This window comes from Mesoplodon bidens (genome assembly GCF_964165515.1).
Source record: "Mesoplodon bidens genome assembly, chromosome: 6".
Taxonomy (NCBI): domain Eukaryota; kingdom Metazoa; phylum Chordata; class Mammalia; order Artiodactyla; family Ziphiidae; genus Mesoplodon; species Mesoplodon bidens.
In genome coordinates, this window is record NC_138162.1 from 95403104 (window position 1) to 95426150 (window position 23047).

Below are 23047 nucleotides of genomic sequence, written 5' to 3' on the forward strand. Positions count from 1 at the left end.
CAGGGCTCTGCCCTCCCTCAAGGCCCAGGCAAAGCACAAACGTTTCTCCACACCCAAGGGGCAGAGTTCTCCCTTTACTCAGCGCCTTCACTTGGTGGGAACCTTTTCTTACAAGACTTCTCGTGATGATAATCTTCAAATTCAAATGATGAGCTAACAACCACCAAGCAGGAGTGAGCATAGTAAAGCAAATTTAGATTTAAAATAAAGAATGAAGAGAACAGGTACAGGATAGCCTGATGACTCAGTTTAAAAGGGGAGGGAAAAAAGGAAAAAGAAACATGACCCTAACACCTGGGGCTGTGCAACAAAGGGAAGGGGCCAGTTGCCCTGGAGGGTAGACACATGCTTGTCAGGGACAATGGAGAAGGCATCTGAGTGCCCAAGGCCTGGTGTTCTTTTACGCTGAGTCTGGAACTTGCTACTCCATCTGATGCTACTTTTGAAACTCAGTACATTAGCCAAAAGAAGCCTTAATTGGCTTTACATAAAATGATGATACACCATGCAATCTTCCTGAGGAATTGGAAGATGAGCTCCCCATAGAAGTTGTTGGGCTGGGTCAGAGCTTTTAACCGCCAAGTCCAAGGTGGATGATAGTTATCACTTGCATAACTTGTCCAGCTCCTCATCTTTCTAGCAATTCCGAAAAGGGCATTCTGTTACTAGTTCCACTTTGCAAATGCAGAAACTGAGCCTGAGCCAGGCAGTGGTAGAACTGGGATTCTGCCCAGCTCTGTGTAACTGCAACTCCCATACTCTTAAGCCCTCAATGACACCTATCACTCCTCCCCCAGCCCACCACATCCCTGCCTGAGTTGTATTAGACAGCAAGATGTCAGAGAGATCTGGGCCTTCACACAAATCCACAAGCTTCTCTTCCCGGATTCAACTCACTGGGAGTCCTCACTGCACTCTCTGAAACTCTCTTGCTTACTGAATTAAGAAAGGGAAATTCTTTAAATTCTAAAAGATTCTGGAGAAGAACCTGTAGACAATGCTGCACTAGTATTAACAACAGCAGCAGGAGAACAGCAATTCCCGGCATCTCAGGGAGGTAACAGCACCGCAAGCACTTTGCTTCTCTCTCCTGACCTTGCCCGTACCCTGTGTCTTCCCTAAGGTTACTCCGGACGGCCTCACCGCAGCTGGGCAGTCGGAGGCGGCACCGTGTGAGGCCGGGATGGGGAGCGTTGGAAGGACGCGGAACAAACCGGGGGGTGGGGGGGGGTGGGAAGGTGACACTGGGGGAACAGTGAACCGATCTGGAGGGAGGGGAGTGCTGGGGAGACATGGCACCCACCTAGGAGGAGGAGAGCGCTGGGGGGACGCGGAACTGATCTGGGGGAAGGCGGTGACACCAGCGGGACGCGGAACTGACCCGCCGGGGAGGGGTGATGGTGGGGGGACGCGAAACTTATTGCGGGGCAGTGACACTGGGGGAACGCGCAACCGACCGGAAGGAGGGCTGCTGGGGAACCGATCCGGGGGTAGTGGGTCCTGAGGGGATGCAGAACCGACCTGAGCGGAGGGGGTGCTTGGGGGACGCGGAACACACTGGGAGTAGGGTAAGGGCCCTGAACCGCGCCGACAGTCAACCGCTCACCTGTGCGTGGGCCACCACTAGGCTCTTGTTGCCTTCACCGTGGTACCCCCATTCATTCTCGTCCATCTTCCCCTCGTCCATCCCACGGTGCGGCCCTGGAGCCTCGCGGGGCCACGAGCTGAGGGCCGCTGGTTCGCCTAGGCACCAGCCGCAGCCGACCGGGGAGGAGCTCCTGTCAGCCGCCGCCTCAGCTAGACCCAGCCGCCCGCACTCGCAGGCGCTGGCCGCCGGAAGCCACGCCCCCAACATCTCCCATGGCCGAGCCGGGCAACTTCCGGGTTCGTGCCCGCTTCTCCTCTGTTGACCACGGTGGTGGGTGGACTGGCGGCCATCTTCGGTGCTGGCACAGTGACTCACTTCCGGAGCGCGACCTTGAGAACCGGAAGAGAGGCTTCCGGCCTGGGCGCCGGAAGTGAGGCAAGCGGGAGGAGCCGTCTGCCACCCGGCGACCAGGACTGGCCTGCTGGGGAACATGAGTCCAGGCGGGCTGGGGTTAGAGTGGTACTGGCGCGCTAGGAGCCAGGGGGTCCCAGTGGGGCTGGGGGCGGGGGACGTCCAGGCAAGCCGAGAGCTTGGAAGGGGACGGTCCAGGCGGGCCGGGGGCGGGTGGTCCCTAGAGCTGGAACCCGCTTAGTCATGGGGCCTCAGCCTTCTTTTCTGTAGAATGGGATACATTTCTCACTCATCGGGTTATTAATATCCTCGTTTGCTCTTTACCTGATGCAGAATCACCCCAGTAGTCCCAGGAAGTAGAAACATTGTGGTCCACAACTTACAAATGAGGATACGTAGCTCAAAGAGGCAAGTGGACTCCTAAATGGCGCTCTTGTCGGAGAGTTACCTGAAAAACTAGCTTTGCCTTTTGGTGGGTGTCAAGCCAGAAGACAAAGAGTGGGAGAAGGGAGGATTTATTACTTGCAACAAGTAAGGAGAATGCTGCGGCTTTTTCCCAAAGCAGTGTCTCCCCAAATAGCAAAACTGAGGAAGTCTTAAGCTAAGGGAACATGCGTATTCATAAAGGGCTTGGGCAGTCAGAGTCCACGCTTTAGTTGAATGAAGTCATGAGGGTCAGAAAAGGTCTACATCATCCCTTAGGTCCCAACTGATCTGGTAGTTGAGCATTTCAGACTACTCTTTACCACTGAAACAGAATTGAGAGTCTTTACTACTGATAGATTACCTTTGCTACTGTTACTTCTCTTGCCTGATAACAGTTTGTTCTTTTTTTCTCTTAAGATCATTACCGAGACCTGTTGAAGGGCAAGCGTTGTGGCCAGGCTTAAAATGACTTAGGCCAAAAATGGCTTTTCTTACGTCAGGAAAGCCATGCCCAGGGGCTTCCCTGGTGGCGCAGTGGTTGAGAATCTGCCTGCCAGTGCAGGGGACACGGGTTTGAGCCCTGGTCTGGGAAGATCCCACAGGCCGCGGAGCAACTGGGCCCGTGAGCCACAACTACTGAGCCTGCGTGTTGGAGCCTGTGCTCCGCAGCAAGAGAGGCCGCGATAGTGAGAGGCCCGCGCACCACGATGAAGAGTGGCCACCACTTGCCGCAACTAGAGAAAGCCCCCTCGCACAGAAACGAAGACCCAACACAGCCAAAAATAAATAAATAAATAATAAAATAAAAAAATACAGGAGTCCATGTATTAAAAAAAAAAAAAAAGAAAGAAAGCCACGCCTGGATTTCTTTCTCCGGGGACCTCCCCTACCCGGATCTGCCTACAGGAGGAGTAGGTTTTGTTGAATCTTGAGGGATGTACCTTGAGCAGGAGGTCTGAATTCTGCCCTTGCCACTTAATGGCAGTGAAGCAAAGGGCAGATCTCTTCCATTCTCTGGGCCTCAATTTATTCACTGTTGATGTGGGACTAATGATACTACCTCATAGAGCTGCTATGAGGATTAAATTAGATTAGTGATTCTCAGACTCTTACTCTCAAGACCATTTTATACTCTTTAAAAATGATTGACGGAAGTTCCCTGGCAGTGCAGTGGTTGGGACTCCATGCTTTTACTGCCAAGGGCCCAGGTTCAATCCCTGGTCGGGGAACTAAAATCCCTCAAGCCGTGTGGTGTGGCAAAAATGAAAAAGATTGAGGGCCTCAAAAAGTTTTTGCTAATATGGGTTATATCTTTCCATGTTTACCATATTATAAATTAAAACAAATTCTTAAAAATTACTTTCATTTTAATATAAACATTACCCTTTTTTAAAAAGTAGCTATAATTCCCCAAAATATAGAGAAGAGTGGCAAATGTTTCACAGCTTTGCAAATCTCTTTAAAGTCTGGCTTCATAGAAGATAGCTGGAGTCTCACATCTGCTTCTGCATCGAATCTGTTGCAACATATTGCTAGGGTTGAAGTATATGAAGAAAACCCAGCCTCAGGTATGTGGTTCAACAAGGAAAGACCTGCAGACCCTACTCAGAACAGCTTAGAGCACCTGGCAAGGCCTTGGGAATAGTAGTGAAATGAAGCTAGTGAGTCAGGAAAATGAGCTGATAGCTTTGAACATCCCCACCCTGGGCCCCAAACGACTGGCCCGGGTAGGCTCAGGCCCCACTCCAGGGATGGTCGAGAAATGGGGGCAGAAACAGCCCAGTCCTGGTGGTAAGTAATCCCCAAGGGTGAGAAGGCCTTCCTACACCCCCACAAGGCCAGGGGACCCTAAACATCTCTGAGATTTTCTCAGCATCTGTGAATGCAGAATTCAGATCAGATTGTTAAGTATTAAAACATTCCCTTGGGCTTCCCTGGTGGCGCAGTGGTTGAGAGTCCGCCTGCCGATGCAGGGGACGCGGGTTCGTGCCCCGGTCTGGGAAGATCCCACATGCTGCGGAGCAGCTGGGCCCGTGAGCCATGGCCGCTGAGCCTGCGCATCCGGAGCCTGTGCTCCGCAACGGGAGAGGCCACAACAGTGAGAAGCCCGCGTACCGCAAAAAAAAAAAAAAAAAAAACATTCCCTTAAGGAAGCCTCTGTGGTGCTGGAAATGTTCTGTATCTTGGTTTGTTGGGGTTTTTTTTCAAGGAACATTTTATCACTGACACTGTTTAGAATTACTAGTGTATGGTTATTTAAAAGATTAAATCTTGATTTTATGATTGTTTAAAAATTCTCCACAGATGCTCCTAGGGTGGACCACACCCACCTTATCAAAGGGACAAATGCTTTGAAAGAATCATGGTGGGGTAAACAGTGAGGGATACAAAGGAGAGTGGGCTCATCTGCAGGGGTTGGGAGAAGGAAAGGCTGGAAAAGAAAGACATGAGAAAGGTGTCCCAGATAAACAGGGTTTATCAGTTGTTTTTCATACCCTGGATCCACACTCCCTTCTTTGTTATAGCATCAACCCAGTTTTTATTAGGGGAAGTAGCTTTTCCTTTATTTAACCCATGTGGTCTGACTTAAATGAACTTGATTTTAGCCTCAAGGCTGTGCAATCAAGAATTACATTCCCAGTGGTTGGTTCAGGAAGCGCAGGGAAGTAATCCAGGTTTATCCAACGAAGCGCATGCCTTTGGCTTGCACTGAAATGACTGTGGGGAGAATCAACCTCAGCTGAGAAGCTGGGTGGGGGGTGGTCACCACACGCTGTCAGCAGTGATCCAGGCACCACAGGTGGCAGCAACAGAGGGGAAACAGCTGGAAAGTGGCAAGAAAGGGGACACAAAGTGAGCCAGAGGATCGAGTCCAACTCAGTTGATTTTAATTTTCTGAGCTAGTGAATTCTATCTTTTGCTTAAACAATTTGAGTTGGGTTCCTTTCACTCAGATCCTAGAGTCCAAGCTAATAATAAGGGTACCCTGGGCTGGACCAGTCACCTCTTCAAGAAAAAGCTAGAAGTGAAGCAAAGACCAAAGGGCCATCATTAGCTGGGATTCCTACATGAGGACATTTTGCCTAGATTCTTTATGCTCCTCCATCTAGGTCCCAGCAAGATTCCCACCACAGTTAATCAGTGTCACCTTTCTGTTTGAAAAAGGAAATGAGAGAGAGAGGAAGGAAGGAAGGAGGAGAAGAGAAAAGGAAGAAAGATGAGATGGGAAACTCATCTTCCAACCACACTGAAAAGCCATCCAGAACCAAAGTGGCAAAACACTAGTGACTGGGAGCCCAGTGATGAGTACTTACTCTATTCTTCCTATTTTTATGTGTGTCTGTAATTTTCCTTACTAAACAGTTTTTATTTTTGAAGGAAGCATGCGATATCATGTATCCCTTGACATGACATGACATGACATGACATGACATGACATGACATGACATGATGAGAAAGGCACTTCACCTCTGTGGTATTCCCCTCACCCCTAAACCTATAATCCCTGTCTAATCATTAGAAAAACATCAGACAGACCCAAATTGAGAGGAATTTGGCAGAATAACTGACCAAGAGTCTTTGTAACTGCCCAGGTCATAGGAGACATGGACAGACCAGAGGAGCCTAAGGAGACAAGACACCTAAATGCAACGTGGGATGCTGGAACAGAAAAGGACATTGGTGGGAACACTGGTAAAATCCAAATAAAATCTGGAGTTTAGTTAATAGTAATGGATCACTGTTAATTTCTTTGTTCTGGGAAATGTACCATAGTTAGGTATGTTAACATGGAGGGAAGTTGGGATAGGGCATTTGGGAACTTGGTACTATCTTGCAACATTTCTATAAATCTAAAATCCAAAATTAAAAGTTCACAAAAAGGAAGGCATTCATTGTTCAGCTTCTTTCATAATTAAATAATTAAAATAAATATATATCTTAAAATATATATCAAACTGGCAAAATAAAAGCAATTTTGCACAGTGTTTGATATGGGTGGTATACAAGGGACAGGCAGGACGTGTGCACTGTGGGGGAGAGGGTCTGCATTGTTGGAGCCCAGTTTGGCCATATCATTAAAAGTATTGTAGCTATAGCTAATCCCCTTTGACCCATTTCCATGCCTACAAATTGCCCTACAAAACCCTCCCTCCAGTGCTCAGAGATATGTACAGGATGTTTGTACAAACACAAGAGTGATGGACAGGACTTGGTCCCCAATGTGGGCACCTCAGGACAGCCTCACGCTGCACCAGCCCACCCCAGCAGAAGACTTGCAGGGGAGCTTAGCAACCCGTGTTCTAACAACTTCCCCACCTGAATCCCAGAACCACTGAATTATGGTATACTTGAAAATTATACAGGCCGTAAGGAAATGAGTTAGATCTGTACTGACATGAAAGATGTTCAAGGTCTATGGTTAAGTGAAACAAGTGTGTGTGTATGTGTTGTGTCTGTGTGTAAATGAAAAGAAAAGGGAAAGGAAATTTTCCCATCTGGGAAGAGGAGAGCAGGAGAAACGAAAGAAGAATGTCACTTTCCTCTTATATTTGTATGTTGTTGACTCAGAGTATGTATTCATGTAACACTTCTGCAATAAAAATTTAAATGAATACATTCTCAATACTTTTTTAACTTAGATAGATCTATCACTATATATGAATATGGAAAAATGGCCATGGTATGTTTAATACAGAAATAGGTGTTTGTTTTTGAATGGAAAAGAAAAACAATCAAGAAATAGGTGCCTGGGACTTCCCTAGTGGTCCAGTGAGTAAGACTCAGCAGTCCCAATGCAGGGGACCCGTGCTGGATCCCTCAACGGGAAACTAGATCCCACATGCATGCTGTAACTAAGAAGCCCACATGCCGCAACTAAAGATCCCGCATACAGCAACTAAAAGATGCTGCAACGAAGATCCCACATGCTGCAACTAAGACCTGGCGCAGCCTACATAAATAAATAAACAAACAAACAAACCACAACTAAGACCTGGCACAGCCAAAATAAATAAATAAACAAACCTAAAAAAAAAAAGAAAAAGAAATAGGTGCCTTGCTATGTACTGAGATTTTATTTGGGAATGGGACCACAGGTGATGTGCACTGACTACACTACATGTGTCTGTAACATATGAATTTTGCATACAAGGTATCAGTTATCTTCGTAATTAGAAAAAAATAATAAAGCTCTGCATGCAGTGGCCTCAGGGTGCTCAACTACATAGAATTAGGCAGGTGTTCTTGAGTGTGTACTCCAGGATATTCAGGCCACCTGAACTGTTGACCTCAGGTAATCCCACCAACTCCAAGGTATCCTGACTGAAAGGTGAGTCAAGGGTCCTTGGAGGGAACTTGGCCTCTTTCCACACAGGAATATGATGATGTTGGGCATGCTATTACCTGAACTAGTCACTCTCCTGGGGTCTGATGCCCAGAATTTCTGCTCCCCATCCACCTTCTCCTTTCTCCAGCTTTTACACTCCAGGAAAGTCCAGGGGAAAGGGTGATGGTGCCACAGCATGACTAAGGAGGCCCAACCCTTCCAATAAGGGCATCCCAGGGCATCATTGTCATCTTAGACAACACAGAAAAGTACAATCCATCAAACAAAAGATTGATAATTTTGTCTACATTAAAAATTAAAATCTTGAGGTATCAATACCTAGAGTAGTCAAATTCATGGAGACAAAAGTAGAATGGTGGTTTTGAGGGACTGGGGAGAGGGGTAACAGGGAATTAGTGTTAAAAAGCTACAGAGTTTCAGTTTGGGTAGAGAAAAAAGTTCCGGAGATGGAGGGTGGTGAATGTACATTATGAATGTACATAATACCACTAAAAAGAAAATCTCAGCACAACAAAAGTCACAAAACTGCAATGCACATAGCAGATTTTTTTTAAAAAAAGGAAGTTGGAAACATCTAACTTATCCATCAAAGACATACTATGCAGCTATTACAAAGGAAGAATGTCTCCAAGATACGTTGTTAAATGAGATAGGTAAATTTTAAGATACTGTGTACATTATGATACCACTCATATAAAAATATACAACACAAACATACATATCTAATCAGCCAAATATTTCTATAAGCATAGGGTATCTCTAAAAGGATACAAGAAATTGGTAACAGTTACATACTAGGAGTAAAATGTGATGCTAGCAAAAAAAAAATCCTTGTATACTCTGTGTAACCTTTTTTCCTTTTTAAATTTTGTACATTTTGTGCTGCCTATTAAAAATAGGACTTCTGGTTTCTGGTCTGACATGTAAAAACCTTGGAAACTGTCACTCTATCTTAACAAATAAACAGCTGAACAAACTGAAAAGCAACAAATCTTAGCTCTGTTGAAGAAGTGAGGTCACAGGGCAAACTACTGCCACAAAAACTGGAGAGACAGGCAGATACAGAGAATCAGCTTACTGGAGTAGAAACCCTCAGGCAGAGACATCTGCAGGAACCAATGTTGGGTAGGAAAACCTGAACTGTAATTGACTAATTGCTGGAGGCTCAGTGTGGACAAGTACGAGAGATTAAAAACTCCATAGGCCCCATTCACTGGGGACCTCCACACTTTTTGTAAGTTTACCTCCAGGAGCACTAGGAGGTTTCTCACAGTGAATGTTGGAGAAAAATCCCCTTGTGCTTCCAGCAGGAGGAGGAGAAAAGTAATCATTTTGAAACACACAGAGCATTCTGTACTTCCTAAAAGGTCTGCCTTCAGGAGAAACTGTTTTACCAGAGCCTAACCTATTTGGGTTCTATCAGAGTCTAACTAACCTGGGGAAAGGGTAATATCCAAATTCAACCCCTTCTAGCTTTCCATGTGGAGGAGGGAACTACGCCACTCTCAATCCCCTCCAAACATCCTGTCCTACCTAAGTTGGGGAAAAAACTGAGAGCTACTTATGAAGATCGGATCCCAGGTCAACATGCCCACAAAAAACTGAGACCTAATCATAGGACTGTTGAAGACTTCCCCCACTTCCACATTTTATATTATACCACTAAAGACCTATTTAGTTCCTTTTACCCAGTACACCATGTCTGCCTTTCAACAAAAACAAGGTATAATAAAGGCAAAAACATAGTCTGAAGAGACAGAGCAAGTATCAGAATCAGACTTAGATATGGCAGGAATGTTGGAATTACCAGACCAGGAATTTAAAATAACAATGCTTAACATGCTAAAGGCACTGATGAAAAAGGTAGACAACATGTAAGAACAGATAGGTAAAGTAGACAAAGTAAATGGAGAGATGGAAAATCTAAGAAAGAATTTTGAAAATGCTAGAGATCAAAAACACTGTAACAGAGAAAGAATATCTTTGATTGACTCATTAGTAGACTGGATACAGCTGAGGAAAAAATCTCTAAGCATGAGGATATGTCAAGAGAAAATTCCAAAACTGAAGAGTGAAGAGTAAAAAGTCTGAAAAAAAAAAAGAATACACAAGACAATTACAAAAGGTGTAACATATGTGTAATGGGAATACCAGAAAGTGAAGAAAGATCAAAAGGAACAAAAGCAAAAGTTGAAGCAGTAATGACTGAGAATTTCCCCAAATTAATGTCAGACATCAAACCACAGATCCAGAAAGCTCAGAGGACACCAACCAGGTTAAATGCCAAAATAAAACTACACCTAAGCATATAATATTCAACTGCAGAGAACTAAAAACAGAGAATCCTGAAAGACACCAGAGGGAAAAATTGCTTACCTGTAGAGGAGGAAAGGTAAGACTGATATCTGACTCCTCCTCAGAAACAATGCAAGAAGTGAATGGAGTGAAATATTTAAGGTGTTGAGAGAAAAACCCCATCAACCAAGAAGTCTGTATTCTGCAAAATTAGCTTCAAAAGTGAAGGAGAGGGCTTCCCTGGTGGTGCAGTGGTTGAGAGTCCACCTGCCGATGCAGGGGACATGGGTTCGTGTCCCGGTCTGGGAAGATCCCACATGCTGCAGAGCAGCTGGGCCCGTGAGCCATGGCCGCTGAGTCTGTGCGTCCGGAGCCTGTGCTCTGCAACGGGAGAGGCCACAACAGTGAGAGGCCCACGTACCACAAAAAAAAAAAAAAAAAAAAAAAATGAAGGAGAGAAAGAAGATTCTAGGAAGATGGGAGTAGAAAGGACCAGGAATCTATCTCCCCGCAAACAACAATTACACTAGCAGAATCTGTCTGATGTAACTATCTGGTAACTTTAGAGTCTATTGCAAACTTGAATGGTAAATTGCAGTTAATTTTGGTCAATTTCAGCTCTTAGCACAGTAGTAGCTACCCATCCCCCAGCCTCTGACTCATAACAGACAGCCATGCATTTGTTCCAGAAAGTCAGATTGGGCAATAAGGACCATGTTATCCAAATATTTGGGATCTGTGCTCTGATCACTAATTGCTGCCTCTGATCACAGAGGTACAAAGAGGTGGGTGGCCATTATTTTTACACCTCCTCATTGTTGTAAGCCCTTCCCCCTTCTGCTGAAATAACTTTTAAGGGAGTAAAAAGGATGGTGCCACCCCCATTCATTTTTTTCTTTTGCCCCTTTTGGGAGAAACATATTAAAGACTAGGACATTCAATAGTAACTGTGTATACTAGAAATTAGAAAGTCACTGTGTAAGCCCAAGGGAAGACACAATCTGAGATAAGACCTTAAGTTTATACCTCAGGCTAATTCTTAGCACAAAAACCGACCTACAACAATCTAAAAAACAAAAATAATAACAAAGCAAACCCTGGGAAGGGGGAGAATCTGATTTTCGGAGTTACCACATTATTAGATTCACATGTCCAGTGTTTGACAAAATCATATAAGGAAACAGTAAGTATGGCCCATTCAAAGGAGAAAAATAAGCCAACAGAAACTGTTCTGAAAAAAGACCAGCTGGCAGACATACTAGAAAAAGACTTTAAAACAACTGTCTTAAAAATGCTCAAAGAATTAAAGGAAAATGTGGAGAAAGTCAAGAAAATGATGTATGAATAAAATGGGAAGAACAATAAAGAGAGAAGTTAAAAAGCAATTCAAGAACTTTTAGTTCAATTATAATAATTAAAATAATTTTAGTTCAATTACAATAATTGAAATGAAAAAACTACTAGAAGCAGAATTGAGCAGACAGAAGATAGAATCAATCAGTGAACTTAAACACAAGACAATGGTAATTATTGAAGCTGAAAAACAGAAAGAAAAAAGATTCAAGAAAAATGAACAGAACCTAAGGGACCTGTGGGATACCATCTCCCAGAACAACATGTGCATTGAGAGAGTACCAGAGGGAGAAAAGCGAGCAAAAGGGACACAGAGAATATTTGAAGAAACTGTGGCTGCAAATGTTCCAAATTTGATGGAATACATGAACATAAATATCCAAAGATTTCAACCAACTCCAAGTAAAATGAACTCAAACCCACACCAAGACACATAATCAAACTCTCAAATGACAAAGACAGAGTGAATCTTGAAAGCAGCAAGAGAGAAGTCATTTGTCACATACAGTCGATCCTCAATATCAGCAGATTTGCTATCAGAAACTCTGGATGCCAGAAGACAATGGACCAATATATCAAAGTGATAGAAAAAAAAAAAACTTGTCAAGCAAAAATCCTATATCTCAGCAAAGCTGTCCTGCAAAAGTAAGGGAGAAATTAAGACACTCTCTGATACAGATCAGCCAAGATGGTGGAGTAGAAAGACCCTGAGCTCACCTCCTCTGAGGAGCACACCAAAATCACAGCTATCTGCAGAACAACCATTAATGAGAAAGACAGAACCTACCAGAAAAGATCTTCTACAACCAAAGACATAAAGAAGGAACCACAACAAGACAGGTAGGAGCAGTGGACTCGTGATACAATCAAGTCCCATACCCCCAGGTGGGCAACCCACAAACTGGATAATAATTGTATTGAACAGATTCTCCCATAAGAGTGAGAGTTCTGAGCCCCATGTCAGGCTCCCCAGCCTTGGGATCATGTGCCAGGAAGACAAGACCCAAGAGCATTTGGCTTTACTATCAGAAGCCCCACAGTACTGGGGAAAATACAGACTTCATTCTTAAAGGGCACAGACAAAATCTCATGTGCCTCTAGACATGCCCCTAGACACTGCCCTGCCCACCAGGCCAAGACCCAGCTCAACTATGAGGGGGCAGGCACTGGCCCTCCAGGAAGGTTGCACTAGCCTCTAAACCAGCCTCACCCTTGAGGGGGCAGACACCAAATGCAAGAAAACCACAATCCCACAGCCTGAAGAACCAGTGTGCCCACAGCAGGCCAGACCTTACTCTGGGACAAGCAGTGAATTGAAGAGAGAGTAGTGGAAATCACTGCCGCTGAACAGAAAAAATGAATGAAAAGAAATGAGAACAGTTTAAGAGACCTCTGGGACAATATCAAATGCACTAATAGTTGCATTATGGGGTTCCCAGAAGGAGAAGAGGGAGAAAGGGCCTGAGAGTATGTTTGAAGACATAATAGCAGAGAACTTCCCTAACCTGGGGGAAAACAACAACAACAATCACTCAAGTCCAGGAAGTGCAGAGAGTCCCATACAAGATGAACCTAAACAGGAACATGCCAAGACACATTGTAATTAAAATGACAAAAATTAAAAATAAAGAGAGAATATTAAACCAGCAAGAGAAAAGCAGCAAATAACATACAAAGGAACTCCCATAAAGCTATCAGCTGACTTTTCAGCAGAAACTCTGCAGGCCAGAAGGAAGTGGCACAATATATTTAAAGTGATGAAAGGGGAAAACCTATAACCAAGAAAACTCTACACAGCAAGGCTCTCATTCAGATTTGATGGAGAAATCGAAAGCTTTATAGACAAGCAAAAGCTAAAAGAGTTCAGAACCACCGAACCAGCTTAACAAGAAATGTTAAAGAAGCTCCTCTGGGCAAAAAGCAAAAGGCAACAACTAGAAACAAGAAAATTGCAAAATGAAAAAGCTCACTGGTAAAGGCAAGCATACAGTAAAGGTAGGAAATCATCCACACCAAAGCTAGTAGGGAGGTGAACAGACAAAAGTAGAAAAATCATATATATCCACAATAAGCAGTTAAGGGATACATAAAACAATTAGATGTAAAATATGATAACATACAAAGCAGTCATGAAGGGAGGAGAGAACTAATGCAGGGTTTTTAAAATGCATTTGAAATTAAGAGATCAGCAACTTAATATATATATGGCTGTACAAAATCCACTTGGTAACTGCAAACCAAAAATCTGTGAAAGATATACACACACAAAAAAAGAAAAAGGAATCCAAACATAAAAGTAAAGATAATCATCAAATCACAAGAGAATGAAAGAAGAAGAAAGGGAGAAAAAAGACCTACAAAAACAAATGCAAAACAATTAACAAAATGGCAATAAGAACATACATATCAATAATTACCTTAAATGGGGACTTCTCTGGTGGTCCAGTGGTTAAGAATCCACCTTCCAATGCAGTGGACGTGGGTTCAACCCTTGGTCGGGAAACTAAGATGCCCCATGCTGCAGGGCAACTAAGCCTGCGTGCCGCCACTACTGAGTCTGCACACTCTAGAGCCCACATGCCACAACTAGAGAGCCTGTGTGCCATAACTACTGAGCCCATGTGCTCTGGAGCCCTTGTGCAACAACTACTGAGCCTGCACACTCTGGAGCCCATGCACCACAACTAGAGAGACTGCATGCCACAACGAAGAGCCTGTGTGCCAAAACTAACACCTGACACAGCCAAATAAATAAATAAATAAATAAATACTTTTTAAAAAATGGAATCTATATTTTAAAAAATTTTCCTTAAGTGTAAATGGACAGCGTCAAATGCACCAATATTCGCATTATAGGAGTCCCAGAAGGAGAAGAGAGAGAGAAAGGGCCTGAGAGGATATTTGAAGAAATAATAGCTGAAAACTTCACTAATATGGGAGAAGAAGCAGTCACCCAAGTTCAGGAAGCGAAGAGAGTACCACACAGGATCAACCCAAGGAGGAACATGATGAGAAACATAGTAATCAAATTGACAAAAATTAAAGATAAAGAGAAAATATTGAAAGCAACAAAGGCAAAGCAACAAATAACATACAAGGGAATCCCCATCAGGTTATTAGCTGATGTTTCAGCAGAAACTCTGCAGGCCAGAAGGGAGTGGCACAATATATTTAAAGTGATGAAAGGGGAAAACCTACAACCAAGAATACTCTACCCAGCAAGGTTCTCATTCAGATTCAACAAAAAAATCAAAAGCTTTACAGACAAGCAAAAGCTAAAAGAATTCAGCACCACCAAACCAGCTTTACAACAAATGCTAAAGGAACTTCTCTAGGTGGAAAAGAAATGGCCACAACTAGAAACAAGAAAATTACAAAATGGGAAAGCTTGCCAATAAAGGCAAACATACAGTAAATGTAGGAAATTATCCACACACAAATATGATATCTTAAACCAATAATCATGAGAGGAGGAGAGTACAAATGCAGGATATTTCAAATGTATTTGAAACTAAGAGATCAGCAACCTAAAACAATTATGTATATATATATATAGACTGCTATATCAAAAAATCATGGTAACCACAAACCAAATATCTATAATAGATATACACACAAATAAGAAAAGGGAATCTACAACACTAAAGAAAGTTATCAAATCACAAGAGAAGAGAACAAAAGAGGAAAGGAAGTAAAAAGACCTACAAAAGCAAATCCAAAACGATTAACAAAATGGCAATAAGAACATACATATTAATAATTACCTTATGTAAACAGATTAAATGTTCCAACCAAAAGACACAGACTGTGACTTCCCACAGTGGTTAAGAATCTGCCTGCTAATGCTGGGGACACGGGTTCAAGCTCTGGTCTGGGAAGATCCCACATGCTGCGGAGCAACAAAACCCATGTACCACAACTACAAAGCTTGCACTCTAGAGCCCATGAACTACAACTAATGAGCCCACGTGCCACAACTACTGAAGCCCACGCACCTAGAGCCCATGCTCCACAACAAGAGAAGCCACCGCAATGAGAAGCCTGCACTGCAACAAAGAGTAACCCTCACTCGCTGCAACTAGAGAAAGCTTGCATGCAGCAACAAAGACCCAGAGCAGCCAAAAATAAATAATAAATAAATAAATAAAATTTTAAAAATCACATGTACACTGTGATTATTAAAAATATATATATATTTAAAAAAGAAAATCCCAACAAATGAAAAAGATAGCAAAGAAAAACTTTAAACTTAAAAAAGATGGTTTTAAGCACAGTAGAAATATCATTTATATCAAACATATTAGTTAAAAAGGAATTATGACTATGTATATATTACAGTATATGTACATGATTGGTGATATATTTATTACATTGTTTTTTATTCCTTACAATAAAATTTAATCAATAAAGACACTCTCAGATAAACAAAAGCTAAGGGAGTTTATGACCACTAGACCTGTCCTACAAGAAATGCTTAAGGGAGTCCTGCAGATTGAAAGGAAAGAACAGGAGACAAAACTCAAAGCCATATGAAGAAATAAAGATGTCAATAAAGGTAAATACATGGGCAATTCTAAAATCTAATATTGGTATAACAGTCTCTTGTAACTGTACTTTTTGTTTTCTATATTATTTAAGAGAACAATAAAGGGATGGAGAAAGTAAAGGGATACCATGCTAACACTAATCAAAAGTGAGTATAGCTATATTAATTTCAGACACAGCAAACTTCAGAGCAAGGAAAGTTATCAGGGATAAAGAAGTGATTACATAATGATAAAGGGGGCAATTTTCCAGGAAGTTATAACAGTCCTTAATGTGAGGTCCCCTAACAACAGCGTATCAGCCTATACGAGGCAAAAACTGATAGAATTGCAAGAAGAAATAGATGAATTCACTATTATAGTTGGGGATTTGAACACCCTTCTAACAGAAATGGACAGATCCAGCAGGTAAAAAATCATTAAGGACATGGTTGAACTCAACAGCACCATCAATCTACTGAGTGTAATTAACAACTGTAGACTACTTCATCCAACAACAACAGAATACATATTCTTCTGAAGCTCACATGGAACATTCACCAAGATAGACTACATTCTGGGCGCCAAAACACATTAAGAAATTTAAAAGAATAGAATCATACAATGTACACTCGCAGGCCACAGTGAAATTTAACTAGATTCAATTATAGGAGATAGCTGAAAAATCCCAAAATACATGCGGATTTGCTTTAGGCTGAATGTTTGTGACCCTCCAAAATTCATAATTTTAAACTTAATCCTGAATATTGTGATGGCATTTGGAGGTGAAGGTCTTAGGGAAGTAATTATGTCATGAGGGTAGAGTTCTCATGAATGGGATTTGTGCCTTTAAAAAAGAGGCCCCAGAGAGCTCCCTTGTGAGCTCTCTGCCATGTGAGACCACAGCCAAAAGCAGGTTCTCACCAGACACTGAATCTGCTGGCACCTTCATCTTGGGTTTCCCAGCCCCCAGAACTATGAGAAATAAATTTCTGTTGTTATGTATTTTTGTTACAGCAGCGTGAGTGAACTAAGATTAAAAAACAAACTTTAAATAACACATGAATCAAAGAAGACATCTCAAGAGAAATTTTTTAAATATTTTGAAAAAAATGAAAATACAACTTACCAAAATTTGTGGGATGAATACTTAGATGCATATTTATAGCAGTGAATGCATATAGCAGAAAAAAGAAAAAACTAAAATCAATAATCTAAATCTAAAATCAATAATCTAAAACTAAATACAAGACCTGAAACCATAAAACTCCCACAAGACAGCATAAGGAAAAAGCTCCTTGACACTGTTCTTTCGAAATGGATTTTTGGATGTCATCAAAAGCACAGCAATAAAAAGCGAAAATTAACATGTGGTACTACGTTAAACTAAAAAGCTTCTGAACAGCAAAAGAAATAATCAACAAAATGAAAAAGCAACCTTTGGAATGGGAGAAAATACTTACAAACCTTATATCTGATAAGGGGTTAGTATCCAAAATATACAACTCATTAGCAAAATAACCAAATAATCCAATTTAAAAATGGGCAAAGGACCTGAATAGACATTTTTCCAAAGAAGATATTATAATTGCCATCAGCTACACGAAAAAGTGCTCAACATCACTAATTATCAGAGAAATGCAATTCAAAACCACTATGAGATATCACCTCCACCTGTTAAAGGGCTATTCTCAAAAAGACAAGAGATAACAAATGCTGGGAAGGGTGTGGAGAAAAGGGAACCCTTGTACACTGTTGGTGGGAATGTAAACTGGTGCAGCCACTATGGAAATCAGAATGGAAGTTACTTAAAAAAATTTTAATGCCCCCACAACCCTCCTCCCCTGCAGCAATGCCTGAGACCCCCGGAGACCCTGTGGTGGGGGGCCTGCAACCCCAACTACTCCAGAACTGGATAGGTCACTAGTGACCTTGGTTGTCAAGCAGCAATGCGGGTGCCAGCAACTCGTCTTGCGGAAGAGGTAGAGGGTGGAACATGTGCTCCAAATACAGCCAAGAGGCGGCACAGGTAAGAGAAACCAAAAACTTTTGCTATAGTGCCACCTGCTGTCAAACAAAAGAAAGGCCTCTAATTGCCAACCCATTGAACTGTTAAAATCAAAGTAAGTAAAATCTTTTCAAAATAAGAAAGGGGTTTGGTACTTCAAAGGTTGCAGCAAAGGCATATTTCATCAAACACCGTGAAAAATCATGATAATATGGTATCACAAAAGGAAAATGACAATTTTCCAACAACCAAAGTCAATGTCACAGGAGATTGGAATCTTCCTGATAGAGAATTCAAAATAGCTGTTATGAAGAAATTCAATGAATGATTAGAAAACTCAGAAAGCAATTCAGTGAACTCAGGAATAAAATTAATAAACAGAAGTTGTTGAAATTCTAAAAAAAAGAATCAAATAAATTCTGGGGCTGAAAAACTCAATAAAGGAGATGAAGACTACATTAGAAAGCATTGGAGATAGAGCAGATCAGATGGAAGAGGGAATAAGTGATCTGGAATATAGGTATCTAGAAATGATTCAGGTGGAAGGGGAGAGAGAACTAAGACTTTTTAAAAGTGAAGAAACACTAGGAGAGCTATCAGACTCCATTAGGAGAGCCAACATAAGATTAATGGGTATACCTGAAGGAAAAGAAGGGGGCAGAGAGATTATTTAAAGAAATAATAGCTAAGAACTTCCCAAACCTGGGAAAAGAACTAGACATACAAGTCCATGGAGCTAAAAGATCATCTTACTATCTCAGTGCAAAAAGACGCCCTCCAAAGCACATCATAATGATACTGTCAAAAGTCAATAATAAAGAAAGAATTTTAAAAACAGCCAGGGAAAAAAGAAAGTAACCTACAAGGAGCCCCCATTAGACTATCAGAAGACTCCTGAACAGAAACTCTACAGGCCAAGAGAGGGTGCAACCATACATTCAAAGTACTGAAAGATAGAATTTGCCAGCCAAGAATATGCTAACCAGCAAAGTTATCATTCATATATGAAGGAGAAATAAAGGCTTTCTCAGAGAAACAAAAGCTGAGGGAGTTCATTACCACTAGACCTGCCTTACAAGAAATTTTGAAAGGAGCTCTTCTACCTGAAATGAAAAGACAAAAGTACAAAAAACTTTGAGTAAGGTGATAAATAGACAGGATCAGAAAATTCTAACTTTATTTTAGAATAGAGTGTTGAACACTAAATTATATCATAAAGGTTAAAGAAAAAAGCATTAAAAATAGCTATAGCTACTACAATTTGGCAAGCAAGGCACAGCATAAAAAGGAATAATTGGTGATAATAAAAATATAAAGTAGGAGGAGGAAAAAGAATGCAATTTGTGTGGGCAAATGAAGACAAGTTGCTTTCAGCAGAAAAGGACTATTTTATCTATGAGACATTTTATACAAACCTCATGGTAACCACATAACAAAAATCTAGAGAAAAAACATGAAGCATTTAAAAAGGGGAAACTGAGCAAATCATCATGGAAAACCACCAACTTAAAAAGGTAGACAGAAGCACAAGGAAAAAGAAACAATAGAGATACAAAACAACCAGAAAACCAAAGATTAAATGGCAGTAGTAAGTCCTCATAGATCAACAATCACCATAAATGTAAATGGTTTGAACTTACCAATCAAAGGGCACAGAGGGGCCGGATGGATTAAAAAACAAGACTGAACTATCTGCTGTCTTTAAGGTACTCATTTCAGCTCCAAAGACAAACATAGGCTCAAAGTGAAGGGGTAGAAGATAATATTCCAAGCAAATGGTAACCAAAAGAAAGCAGGTGTAGCTGGTAGTTGTATTAGGCAAAATAGACTTCAAGCTAAAAATGTTATATAAGGATAAAGGAGTCAGTATTTCAGAAGGTATAACAACCATAAATATATACTCCTCCAATATCTAAGCACCAAAAGATATTAAGCCAATACTAACAGATCTTAAAGGAGAAATAGGCAACGACACAGTAAAAGTAGGGGACTTTAATACGTCACTATCAGCAATGGATAGATCATCCAGACAGAAAATAAACAAGGAAACATTGGGATTGAACCACACTTTAGAACAAATGGACTTAGCAGACATATATAGAGCATTCTATCCAACAGCAGAAGAATACACATTCTTTTCAAATGCGCATGGAACATACTCCAGGATAGATCATATCATAGGCTACAAAACTAAACTCAGCAAATCTAAGATTAAAATCATACCAACTATCTTCTCTGACCACAATCACATGAAATTAGAAATCAACACAAGAGGAAGGTGAGTAGATATTCAAATATGTGGAAACTAAACAACATACTTCTAAACAACCAATAGATTTAAAAAATCAAAAGGGAAATAAAAAATTATCCCAAAACAAATGAAAATAAAAATATAACATATCAAATTGTGTGAGATGCAGCAAAAGCACTTCTGAGAGGAAAGTTTATAGCAATAAATGCATATTTTAAGAAATTAGAAAGATCCCAAATAAATAACCTATGCTTAAACCTTAAGGAACTAGGGAGAAAAAACAAATTAAGCCCAAAGTTAGCAGAAGGAAGGAAATAATAAAAATCAGAGTGGAAATAAAATAGAGACCAGAAAGACAATAGAAAGCATCAACCAGACTAAAAACTGGTTCTTCTAAAAGAGATACAAAATTGACATACCTTTCACTAGACTAAGGAAAAAAAGAGAGAAGACTCAAATAAATAATATTAGAAATGAAAAAAACAAAGAAATGAAAGAGGAAACATTACAACTGATATTATAGAAATACAGAGAATTGTAAGAGACTACTATGAAAAATTATATGCTAACAAATTACACAACCTAGAAGAAAAGGATTCATTTTAGAAACGCACAGCCTACCAAAACTGAATCAGGAAGAAATAGAAAATCAGAACATACCAATAACGAGTCAAGAGATTGAGTCCGTTAAAAAAAAAAAACAACTCCCAAAACAAAAAACTCAAGGACCAGACAACCTTACAAATAAATCCTACCAAACATGTAAAGAACAATTTATACCAGTCCCCCTCAAACTCTTCCAAAATACTGAGGAAGAGGGAACCTTTCCAAACTCATTCTACAATGCCAGCATTACCTTGATAACAAAATCATACAAGGATATCACAAGAAAAAAATATAGATGAATATAGACCAATATCCCTGATGAATATAGATGTAAAAATTCTCAACAAAATATTAGAAAACAGAATCAAGAATACATTAAAACAGATTACACACCATGACCAAGTAGGATTTATCACTGGAATGCAAGGAGGATTCAACATAGGCAAATGAATAAATGTAATCCATTACATTAATAGACTGAAAGCTAAAAATCACATGATCATCTCAATAGATGCAGAATAAGCATTTCACAAAATACAACATTCTTTCATGATAAAAACCCTTAACAGACTGGGTATAGAAGGAACATACTTTAACATAATAAAGGCTATATATGATAAACTCACTGCTAACATTATAATCAATGGAGAAAAATTGAAAGGGTTTCCTCTGAGATGAGGTACAAGACAAGGTTGCCCACTCCTACGACTCCTATTCAATATAGTACTGGAAGCCCTAGATAGAGAAATCAGGCAAGAAAAAGAAATAAAATTCATCCAAATGAGGCAGGAAGAAGTAAAATTGTTGCTGTTTGCTGATGATCTTATATATAAAATCCCAAAAAAGTCAACGAAAAAACTGTTGGAATTAATCAATGATTTCAGTAAAGTGGCAGGTTACAAAGTCACCTTACAGAAATCAGTAGCATTTCTTTACACTAAATCAGGAAAAGAAAGAAAACCATCCCATTCAAACAGCATTAAAAATACCTAGGAATAAATTTAACCAAGGAAGTGAAAGATCAATACAATGAAAACCACAAGACTTTGCAGAAAGAAATCAAAGATACGGGACTTCCCTGGTGGCCCAGTGGTTAAGACTCTGCACTCCCAGTGCAGGGGGCCCAGGTTCTATCCCTGGTCAGGGAACTAGATCCCACATTCCACAACTAAGAGCTCACATGCCACAAGAAAGATCCCATATGCTGCATCTAAGACCCAGTGTAGCCAAATAAAATAAATAAATAAATAAATATTTTAAAAAGAAAAGAGAAATCAAAGACACAAACAAGTGGAAAGACAGCCTGTGTTCATGGATCATAAGAATAAATATTGCTAAAGTGACTATATTACCCAAAGCCATCTACAGATTCAATACAATTCCCACCAAAATAACAAATGCATTCACAGAAATAGAAGAAACAATGCTAAAATGTGTGTAGAACCACAGACAATCGCAAATAGCTAAAGCAATCCTGAGGAAAAATAACAAAGCCATAGGTAATATACTTCCTGATTACAAATTATACTACAAAGCCATACTAATAAAAACAATAGAGTCCTGGCACAAAATAGCCACATAGACCAGTGGAACAAAATAAAGAGCCTAGAATTAAATCCCAGCATTTATGGTCAACTAATATTTGACAAATGAGCCAAGAACACCCAATATGGGAAGGAGAGTCTCTTCAACAAATTGTGCTGGGAAAACTGGAGAAACATATGCAGAACAATGATACTGAATCCCTATCTCATGTCACTCAGAAAAATTAACTCAAAACGAATCAAAGACTTAAACATAGAAACAAAGGCCTGATACCGTAAAACTCTTAGAATAAAACGTTAAAAAAAAAAAAGGAAAGAAACTCACTGACATTGGTCTTGGCAATGATATTTTTTGGACATGATGCCAAACAACAAAAGCAAAAATCACCAAATGGGACTACATCAAGCTCAAAAGCTTCTGCACAGCAAGAAAAACAATCAACAAAATGAAACGGAAGCCTACAGAATGGGAGAATATTTTTGTAAACCAAATATCAGATAAGGGGTTAGTATCCAAAATACATAAATATATATAAATACACAAAGAACTAACACAACTTAACAAAAACAAAAAACCCAATTTAAAACGGGCAAAAATGGACAACAAGCACATGAAAAGATGTGCAACATCACTAATCATCAGGGAACTGAAAATCAAAACCATAATGTGATATCACCTCACACCTGTTAAAATG

The 23047-nt window shown here is 40.6% G+C and overlaps 1 protein-coding gene across 1 annotated transcript in view; it reads right to left on the reverse strand.

The window, feature by feature from the left end:
• IPPK (inositol-pentakisphosphate 2-kinase) overlaps nt 1–1846 on the reverse strand; it is a 46926-nt gene extending 45080 nt beyond the window's left edge. The window contains exon 1 of the mRNA XM_081238010.1: nt 1607–1846. Coding sequence (XP_081094136.1) covers nt 1607–1687 — 81 coding nt within the window. The 5' untranslated portion in view covers nt 1688–1846. The remainder of the gene's footprint in view (nt 1–1606) is intronic.
• Nucleotides 1847–23047: the final 21201 nt, after the last annotated feature.